This window comes from Elaeis guineensis, chromosome 8, assembly GCF_000442705.2.
Source record: "Elaeis guineensis isolate ETL-2024a chromosome 8, EG11, whole genome shotgun sequence".
NCBI lineage: Eukaryota > Viridiplantae > Streptophyta > Magnoliopsida > Arecales > Arecaceae > Elaeis > Elaeis guineensis.
In genome coordinates, this window is record NC_026000.2 from 133,387,899 (window position 1) to 133,398,912 (window position 11,014).

At 36.9% G+C, this 11,014-nt stretch overlaps 1 protein-coding gene across 1 annotated transcript; it reads left to right on the forward strand.

Annotated features, from left to right (window-relative positions):
* The first annotated feature begins 1,146 nt into the window (after positions 1 to 1,146).
* On the forward strand, positions 1,147 to 8,217 carry LOC105049559 (proline transporter 1). The gene is made up of 8 exons (XM_010929246.3): positions 1,147 to 1,330; positions 1,863 to 2,087; positions 6,213 to 6,307; positions 6,575 to 6,761; positions 6,869 to 6,993; positions 7,088 to 7,303; positions 7,463 to 7,693; positions 7,795 to 8,217. Exons 1-8 carry the CDS (start codon positions 1,201 to 1,203, stop codon positions 7,942 to 7,944), a joined length of 1,359 nt encoding a protein of 452 aa, XP_010927548.1. The 5' UTR covers positions 1,147 to 1,200; the 3' UTR covers positions 7,945 to 8,217.
* The last annotated feature ends 2,797 nt before the right edge of the window (positions 8,218 to 11,014 follow it).

Sequence of the window (11,014 nt, forward strand, 5' to 3'; positions counted from 1 at the left end):
CAGCAAGTGCAGCTCCGCCCGGACTCCTACGGGAGCCGGGCTCCACCGTCGACAGCAAGTGCAGCTCCGCCCGGGCTCCTACGGGAGCCGGGCTCCACCGCCGACAGCAAGTGCAGCTCCGCTCGGGCTCCTACGGGAGCCGGACTCCACCGACGACATCAGCGCAGCTCCGTCCGGACTCCCCCGGGAGTCGGGCTCTGCTCACGACCCCTACCGCCAGGAGGACCATACCCGGACCCCAACAGAAGCCGGGCTCCAGCCGTTGCCGAGCTTCAATCGACAGATCCGCGCTCCCTGACGGGCCCTCAAAACAGCCACGACCCTGCTCACTTACTGTGGCGGACTCCGCGCAGTATCATCATTCCCTGACAGGCCGCAGTAACCATAGCCGCCCTGCTCCACTTCCTGTGGCGGACTCCGCACAGCTCCACTATCCCCTGGCAGGCCACAGTGACGGCCACGAACCTGCTCCACCTCCTGCGACGGATACCATGCGATTCTCCTGTCCGCTGACAACGGACGCTGCTCCATCCCTCATAACAGATTCCACGTGGCGGGTCGAGGTGATGACCATGTGTCTACTCCATTATCTTTCGCAATCAATTCCCCTGACCATGGGCGGCCCACTACCAGGCGGTTACAAACGTCGCCATCAATCCGTTGCCTCCTCCGCCTATAAAAGGAGGATCCAGATACGTTATTCTTTAAGCTCCTTTTCCTTATCTCAAAACTCTGCTAAATTCTCCGTTCGAACACTCCATTCTTGTTGAGGCGGAAAACTGACTTGAGCGTCGGAGGGTCTTGTCGGAGCAACCCTACCTCCGGTTTAGACTTCCCTTGCAGGTCCCGGCGGCGATCGCGGCTTCCCGACTCCAGCTTCTCCGGCGCGAACGGATTTTTGCACCAACAATAAAATTTTCAGAGCATATTTTAAGAATTTATTATTGTATATTTTTATCTTGTTATCTGTTACCATTTACATAGATGTACAGAAATCCTGCAAAAGAATATATAGAGGAAAGAATTTCCAACAATTTATTTTTTTCTCTGGTCTTCAACATATTTCTTTTTTTTTGACCCTTCCCACATGGGTTGTGGGGTCGGCATGACATTTTCATGGCTTTTAAAGCAGCTGATTCTCCCAATATTTCCTCCAGCTTGGGAGTCTCCCACGGAGAGGGAGAGAGAGAGAGAGGAAAAATGGAAGAGAGCCCAAAGGAGTTGGAGATGATGAAAAGGACGGAAGCTCTAAGTATTGAAGCAGGCCAAGTAGCAACGAGCCAAACGCAGCATGGGTACGGGACGACCTCAGCTCATACCGTGGACAAAGGTTAAATAGTTTCCTTGCCATCCTTTTCCCCCATCTCTCCTTCCAGCACTCTGTCTTCTTCGTCAAAAGCCCTGTAGCTGAATGATGTCTTGAAGCCCTCAATCATATGGGCTATTATCATCCATCTCTCTCTCTCTCTCCCCCACCAATTGAAGAGAAGAACACCTTTAACAGTATAGTAGTAGATAATATTGGGACAGCCAATATTATTTGGCACAACCCACTATCTTATCGCTGTATGCACTTATATATATTTAATAAATAACATTTGCGAAGTAACTTTTCTCCTCCATGTAGCTTCAAAAAAAATAATAATAATAATAATAAAACAACAATAGGTTAGTAGGTAGCCAACCGAAAAACAGTATGGTAGTAGTTGTATTATTAATTTGTTCTCTGGTCCTGGTCTCGGATGACCAAACCAAGAGTAGCTTATTTGCTCCTAAAGTAATATATTTTTGGTTTTATTGTTTTGTGTGATTCTGTGTTCTTCTAGGTTTATGTGATGCTTCAAAATATTTTTTGGTGGCAGATTCGTGGCAGCAAGTGGCGCTATTGCTGGTCACCGGCTTCAACTGTGCCTATGTGCTGAGCTTCTCCAATTTGATGCTGGTGCCTCTCGGTTGGGCTTGGGGCCTGACCTGCCTGGCAGTCATTGGGGCCTTCACCTACTATGCTAATTGGCTCTTGGCTGATTTCCATGTGATCGATGGCCAGAGATTCATTAGATACAGGGATCTCATGGGCTTCGCATTTGGTATCTCTCTCTCTCTCTCTCTCTGAATGCAAGTTTACTATACCAATATTAGGTTTATATAACCATAATCACCAAACTTTGTCTCCAATGTTTCTTTCCAAAGGAACAATTTGACTCCTGCAAGTCTTCCATAATTGTGTGTGGATATATAGAAGGCTAATTAAAAGAACTTGCATTTAGCACATGGAATACATGTGAGAAACTACATTGGTGGTTGTGATCTTGTGCAAGCTATCACAATCAGATGCTAAGATTTTTTTCATGCAGATTGATTCTTCTTTATGTATACCCATCATATAGTCGAGACTGTGATTGGGAAAGTTGAACAAATTAGGGTTCAAGATTTTTTTCATCATGCAACCTTTGCCACAATAAAAGAAAATTCTCAACCACATTCCTTGTAAACAATTTGCATCCATGAAGTATCCAAGTTTAGGAATTAATTTTTTACAACTGTGGTTACAATTAATTTTAAAGTTGCTCTATACCGACAGTGTCTATTTGCTGAAAATATCATATTCATCTTTTGATATGATATAAACAATTTGATGCATAATTTTTTTAAAAAAAATTGAATTCATGATAGTTTTTGGACATAAGAATCTATTCACCACCAATTGTATGATTGGAACTTGTCTAATAGAAGTGTTTAGCATTCTAACAGACTGGCTAGGAATAAAGAGGATTGATGCTATTTTTTGTGAACGTCATATGAACTCTCTCTATCGATCACAACTGTTGACACTTGAAAAAAAAAAAAAAAAAAAAGTTAAAACCATTACTCCATTTGGCCTAATCTTGCGGTTGAAAGTTACTTAGTGGAGTGAAGCTATATAGTTTTAAAACAAACTTTGCATCTAGTTAATTATGCGTGCTTGCTTGTCCATTTTTTAATTGTCACAAATTAGTTTCTGTGAATGGTCATGAATATAAAAAGAATACAGGTTCTGCTCTTTTTGGTTAACTTAGAATACAGGTTCTGCTGGGAAACGCAAAGAATACAGAATCAACAACGTACTTAGATTTATCTCCACCGCAACTCCATACCAATTGCCACGTGTCAATCTTTTAAGGACACATGATTGGAAACTTGCGAGAACATTGACGCCAGCTGCCCATCTGTCGGTAATATTTATTTTCCGGCACACGAATCAAAATTGGACCCCATCAAATGCTGAGCTCCATGATAGAGGGCTGTTGCTAACTGGTGAGGTTGGTAATAACCAATCTACAATCATTCACCGAGCAAAAAAAAAAAAAAAAAAAAAAGGGTATTCTCAATTCCATAAAAACTTAATTTTTTAATAGATTGGACTCAGATATACAGACATAATTTTAACTTCTAGAACTAATTAATGATCATATTAGATAAATAAAAAATTACATACTATATGGTATGTACCACATGCCATGCATAATGCCTACTATGTAGTTATGCATGCGACAGCCACTTATTTTTGTAGTGATACATCAAGATGAGCGCTTCATAAATAGGATCAATCACAGCCATTTATTTCTGTAGTGACGCATTGGAATAAGAGATTAATAAATAGGATCCAATTATAGCCGCTTATTTTTATAGTAATGCACTATGACGAATGTTTAATAAATGGAATCCATAGGAATAAACAGTTACGATTGTCAGTATGCACAGCCTGCACATCTGTACGATATAATTTATTTTGGATAAATACATGATTAATTTATAATTGCAAAATTACTCAAATGATTGATCCTTTTGTATTTGCATTATGAGCTATGTGACACGACCAAGCGAGTGAAGACCATTGAGTGACATTTTTTTTTTGAGTGATTTTCTTGGGATACTGTCGCATTGCTCAAACTTAAATTGATTTAATAGATCCAAGTTAATTGTATATACCTAATATGTTAAAAGTATACTTTATAGTTTATTAGCAAAAATAATTAATCAATAAGATGAGGAAGACAAGGTCAACATGTTAGTTAACAGATTACTCATGTTTTTGTTGTTAATAATTTGGACGGAAGAAATTTGAGCCAAAATATAGATGATGAAGGAGAAGCACTAACATAGGTTTTTGATAGCAACCTCAGCAAACTTTCATTTAGCTTTGTTGAACTGGCTCAATAGATTAACCATATCACATCAAACATGACCATATCTATCTTGCACTATTTACAAAATAAATTATAAGTATATTTTTTTTGAATATAAATTATATGCGTGAAATTATATATTTAATAGATAAGTTCGTTTGATTCAAAGTTTTGGTTACTTTACTAAATAATTCCTAGATTGACAGTTCTACATGAATGTCTTTGTCTCACCTGATCAATTGCCATCCTTGTGACTAAGTGATTTAGCTCAATCACACAATGGTTGCTTCGAGATCCATACTGGTGGATGAATAAAAGAGTTAGGAATTTGGAATCTATATGTGATCCAATGGTTGATGTCATAAAAGAAGATCAATCATTTATTGATGTGAAATATGCCAACCTTACCCCTTGATGTAGCTCTCCTTGTATCATCTAGTGAGCCGCCAATGATGACTTTGGTGTAGGCCTAAGAGTTAGATACCAAAATAGACTCCAAGTCCTTTTCCATCTGTAACTATAGTCTCTCTCTTTTTTTTTTTTCTTTCTTTGTTAAGAAAAGGTCTGCTTTTCATAGTTTTGTACCAAACCTAGTAATTTGAGATGGAAATTTATTTGCCCATGCCAGATTACTTTGAACCAAACGAATCCTTATCATATATTTGGTTAGGGTTATAAAAGAAAGGATGGGCATGGAAGGATTGATGGCTTCTATCTATCATTTTCTTCAAAAAATTTTATGAAAGATAATGAAAAAAAAAAATTTCATCCATCCTAGCCTACCAATTTGCATCCTCCTAAATTGAGAAGATGCAAAGAAGAATCGATAGAGCATATGAGAGATGGATTTCTATTTTGAAAAATTATCCCTCGTTAATTTTTTTGAGAAAATCATGACACTTCTTTACTTTTTTATTTATATATATTTATTTTATCTATACTATTAATTCTATAATATTAAATTTTGTTACTAGTTAATACATAAGTTTCATAATTATTATTGAACAATTAGAATTATCTTCTATTTTCTATTTATTTTATTATTTTTAGTTAACCATTTATATAAAATTAATTAAATATTCAAATTTAATTATAAATTATTTATTTATATAATTAATATATTATAAATACATTAGTTTATTAATAAATTATTTATTAAATTAAATTTAAATTAAATATTTATAAATTTTTTTATATAATTATAAATTATAAATATTGTAAGTTTAAAAATTACTTATTTCTCTAGTATAAATAAGTATTATAAATCAATATTTTTATCAAAAGATAATTTGATAAAAATATCATATGAATATCATTTATTTTTTTTTATTTTTTCTATACCAAATAGAGAAAAAATTATTTTCATCTATTCTTTCATATTTCACCAATATATCATAGGATGGATGGAAGATTTATCTATCCTCTCCCTCATTCATCGTTGCTTCTCTAACCATCCTTCCTCTAATCAATCTTTCATACTAAATATAGAGTTAATAAGAAGTGCTTTAATGGGGGGATAAGAAAGGATCGGGATAATCATTGGTTGCCCTTTATATGGAGCAAATTTAGAAACTATAATTTATGTATTTACCAAATATCCTTTTGTAAAGGTGTATGGCCCTCCTTAAAGACAAGCGTCAAATTCAGTAACGGGCCCACTACTTTACAGGACCTTTGGACCTTCTGGAGACGTAAAGACGTTAGAAGGTTAGTAAGAGATGCTTGGGATCAGCTAGCCATGGCTGCAATTATTAGCACACTTTGTTGGGGAGGTGCTCATGAGTTTTTTCTGAAGAAGAAATCCTCAATCAACACAGTTCTCCACAAAAAAAAAAAAAAGGATGATATAAAATAATTTTCAATATCATGCTTTAGACTGGAGAATTTTTCAACAACAAGCTTGTAAATTTTTCTCTCAATTACTCAAAAAACTGTACAAGAGAGAATTGTGCATTAGAAAGATAATATTAGAACTAAAAGTGCTCCATCCAAGAAAATAAAGCTCATTTATGTACATTTTCCATGGCATATTACCTTCTTTTTCAGGAAGAAGAATGTACTACCTCACTTGGTTCTTGCAGTTCACGACCCTACTTCTTGGGAACATGGGTTTCATTCTTCTAGGAGCAAGGGCCTTAAAGGTACATTCATTACTTCCAACCCAAATAACCAAAGTGTAGGTTATATGAGTTGTTCTGCCTTTCTTTGGCATATTTTAGGTAGTGGAACCAAATTATGATGGCAATGTAATTCATGTCAAGTTTAATCAAAACAAGACCGTACTCTAGATAAAACGAAGTCCAATACCCCTAAAGCACTCTTTCAATAAGGAGATAGGTCAGGGTTCCACATTAAGCCACCATACTGATTTATGCTTGATGATCACTTACACTTGAATTTGGTAATCAGGGATCAATTCAGAGTTCAGTAACTCTCCCATGAGGCTTCAAGTGTACATCATTGCAACTGGTGTCGTCTACTTTGTCTTTGCATACCTAGTACCCACAATGTCTGCCATGAGGAATTGGTTGGCTACTTCTGCAATCCTCACCATAGCTTACGATGTGGTTCTCATAGTGATCCTAATCAAAGATGGTACTCATTTCTTTCCTCTTTACTAGTCATTACTAGATAAAGATCGGTCGATTAGAACCATGTCTTTTATCTCCTATTGGCATTTTGATGTGTTGCATCCAATGAAGGGAGAAGAGATAAAACAAAAGATTACCAAATACATGGAAGTGAAGTAGAAAAATTCTTCAATGCCTTCGGTGCAGTTGCTGCGATTCTTTTTGGCAACACTTCTGGGATGCTGCCAGAAATTCAGGTAGGTTGGAGCACCTCTTAACATATCTTATATAGCTTATGAGTAAATGTCCATAAATTACAGTGACATTTGCTAATTAAATGGTTTATTGCAGTCGACTCTTCACAAGCCGGTGGTGACTAACATGAGAAAAGCATTGACCATGCAATACACTGCTGGCCTTGCAATCTATTATGGTGTGACCATACTTGGTTATTGGGCATATGGCTCAGCTGTTTCAGAATATCTCCCAACTCAGTTGAGTGGGCCTAGATGGGCAAATGTGCTGGTTAACTGCACTGCCTTCTTGCAAAGTGCAGTCTCCCAACATGTAAATTTTACTCTCTTTTCTTCCTTTTCGTTCATTTGCTACTACTTTTGAGTAATCTATTCACATTACTTTACATGCTTGGCTAGGCTTAAGGTCTCAAAGTCTTTTTTCAATCTGTGTTACTTATCAGCCACAAATTGTATTTTTCTATGAGATTAGCTGTTCTGCGCACCGATACATGAGGCTCTTGACACCAAGTTTCAGAGAGTCGACGAGACCATGTTTTCTGAAAGCAACCTCATTCGCCGGTTCTTCTTGAGAGCATTAGTTTTGGGGGGAAACACATTTGTGACAGCCTTGGTTCCATTCATGGGAGATTTCGTAAACTTGGTCGGTTCTTTTACACTCTTTTCCTTGACGTTTGTATTTCCTAGCATGATCTTCATCAAGGTAAGGATTGCTAAGTTAACTGCATTTGATAAATAATGATCAAAGAGACAACAATGAGTTGGGTTCTAATTTTAAATTTGCTATATGCTTCATGGCAACAGATCAAAGGGAAGACTGCAAGTGGAGTGGAGAATGCGTGGCATTTGGCCAATATTGTTTTCTTCTCGATACTATCCATTGTGACTACAGCTGCTGCTGTTCGATTGATAATAAATAATGCCAGGATATACCGTTTCTTCGCAGACACATGAGGTTACAAGGATTCGATACATGATTGTATCAAAAAGTATGGGAAGAGATGGTTGGTACCGTACGAATGATTTAGCAAATCTCAACCATCTCAGAAGTACATGTAACCTTGATTCTTTAAGTTGCATGTTTGAAGCATATCCCAGCTTCGGCACAATGGTCTATATATATATATATATATATGTATGTATGTATGTATGTATTCAAATCATGGTTTGGTGTACGTGTGATATAAAATGTTATATGCAATGAAATATGAAGTTTCATTACTTCCATATCTAGCTAGATCTTCTTCAAACAGCTGTTCTCATTAGCATTAATTTTAAAATGACTGATACCAACAGAACAATCTGCAAACCCACATGACAGATGAAGGCTAAGAAATGGCAATCAATCGAGCTCTACAACCTCCAAGGGAGATATGTATTGCAAATTTTTTATGTCATAATGTCATGCCTCCGACTCGAGATTGTGAGTCGAAGGTCATGGCAACCATCGCATATTCATAAGAAACTTTTTTTATAAGCATGCAAGATATCTCATCATGATATTATATACATAAAATTAAATAAATTTTAATTTTAATGGTCAAACCTTAATTCAAATAACAAATCAAACTCAGTGTCAAAAAAAAAAATAATTATCTGATAAAGTCAACACTTAAAATAAAAATCTTGTATCAATTCTGAGAAAATTCTAAATCAATTAAGCTAACTCCATCTCTAATCGCTCTCCCAACCGAAATCCCACATCATGCTAATTTTTCGAATCTGTAAAGAAAAAATATAAAACTCATCATGAGCTAAATAGTCTAATAAGCAGTGTACACCTTTAACTAAATAAATCAGGCAATAATACTGTACATATCGGTTTACTGAAAATAACATAATCAATATGTAAATTCATGAATTCATAATTTAATTCATCACACTATCAATCATATATAAAATTTTAATTCATTATAATTTCAAATTATGCTTATCATCTTAAATTCATCAAATTTCTTAAGTTCTTCTTACCAACCATGAACTATGACCACATTTTTCTTGTGGCAGGGTCATAATATCATGTATCTTCTTGCAATAGACTGCGAATCATCTGGTAGCAAAGTCCTTTGGAACCGCTGGTCTCACTGGCGGTTTGTCACTGGTCTCTCTGGCGATATGTCGCTGGTCTCGCTGGCGACATAAATCCTTAGGATAAATCATTTGCCAATGTATATGTCTCCATTGGCGGGATCCTCTACATAGTCAGGTTGTCAATTCATATCATCTTTAAATTCATATATTATTTCAATAATAAAATAAATAAGTGATATTCGAGTAAATCAATCATATCATTCTTTATGATCATACATCATCAACAAATATCTTCAATCATAAATAATTTTCAATAATTATATTCCATCACAATTAATTCCAACAAATATTTTCAATCACAAGTATGCCATGAATTAATATAATTCAAATTTATAATTTATCAGATAAATTCAATAAAAATAAAATACTACTTACCTCAAAAAAAAATTCAAACTAGGGATCCTAGAAATCTTGAAAATCCTTCTCTGAATCTGGTACGTCAAATATCATATTTTTGATCAAAATTTCATCAAATTAAAAAAAATAAAAATTTTTAAAATCCAATATCCTCACATGGATTGACTAGACAACAGCGTCCAGAATTTTTTTGGATTGATCCATGAAAACTCTTCTTGTATTTCTTTTATTATTATTATTATTATTATTTAAAATTCATTAATCCTAAAAAATCCAAGAGAGAGAGAGTAGAGAGAGAAAGTCTCTCTCTCCTTCTCTTTCTCTCTCTCTCTCTTTTTTCCTTCCTTTTTCTTTTCTTTCTCAGGGTCTTCCCTAGCCGAAACAGGGGACCGACAGGTCCCTCTCTTTGACTGGCCATCTGGATCGGAGCCGGCACGACGAAGGCCGGCGACAGGGGGGCAACCCTCTCGAGTTCGGAGAGGCCAAAGCCGGCGGTCGACAGTGATCGCCGGCGTCGAAAAATCAGAGAGAAGAATAGATCAAACAAGGGGTCCCTTCTCCGACAAAATCCGACGACACCCGTCACCGGTAGTTGTGCATAAAGGCACAAGAAAAAGGAGAGAGGAGAGAGGAAGAGGAAGGAGAGTTTACCTCAGCCTCCGGTGATCCCGCCGACGAGAAATCACGACGAGCATGAATCAAGGGGCCGTGGCTTCAATCGAAGAAATCAGGGAGGAAGAGAGGGAGGAAGACCGATGGGGGGTTCTTAGGAAGGGGAAAGACCTTTTTATAGAGAGCCCTAGGACCTCTGGTGGTCCTAGGACTCTCGATCCATCGTGGCTCATCGAAGAAGAAGACTTCTATCGGGAGTCTTCTTCCCGATTTTTTTATTTTTTTTTTAATTGGGCTTGGGCTTGGGTCTTCTCAATTGGACTTTGAGCTTGGGTCATAACATTCTTCACCCCTAAAAGAAATTTCATCTTAGAAATTTTTTATACCCGTGGTCTCGAAGAGCTGGAGATATTTTGGCTTCATTTCTTCCTCTAGTTCCCAAGTAGCTTCTCTTTCCGAATGTCGACTCCACTGTGCCTTGACATAAGGAATGTTGCGACGTCTCAGCACTTGTTCTTTACGGTCTACGATCCGTACAGGATATTCTTCATATGATAGATCCTTTTTAGCTTGCAATGGTTCAAATTTTACGATGTGACTTGGATCTGGTAAATATTTCTTCAACATAGAAACATGAAAAACATCATGTACTCCGGCAAGTGAAGATGGTAAGGCAAGTCTATAAGCCCCCTCACCAATTCTTTCCAAAATCTCGAATGGACCCACATATCTAGGATTTAATTTACCACGAATGCCAAATCTTGAGATTCCTTTTGAAGGAGACACTTTGAGAAATGTATGATCACTAATTTGAAATTCTAATTTTCGTCTCCTGTTATCTGCATAACTTTTCTGTCTGCTTTGTGCTGTCCGAAGTCATTCTTTAATTAATTGAATCTTCTCGACTACTAGTTGAATAAGTTCGGGATCCAATATTCTCCGCTCACCAACATCATCCCAGTGA

What these genes read in the sequence shown, in the direction of transcription:
- LOC105049559 (XM_010929246.3), top strand. Translation starts at nt 1,201, where the DNA reads ATGGAAGAGAGCCCAAAGGAGTTGGAGATGATGAAAAGGACGGAAGCT. An exon ending in GGATGCTGCCAGAAATTCAG is followed by an intron (nt 6,994 to 7,087) that starts GTAGGTTGGAGC and finishes GGTTTATTGCAG; the next exon opens with TCGACTCTTCACAAGCCGGT. An exon ending in CTAGCATGATCTTCATCAAG is followed by an intron (nt 7,694 to 7,794) that starts GTAAGGATTGCT and finishes TCATGGCAACAG; the next exon opens with ATCAAAGGGAAGACTGCAAG.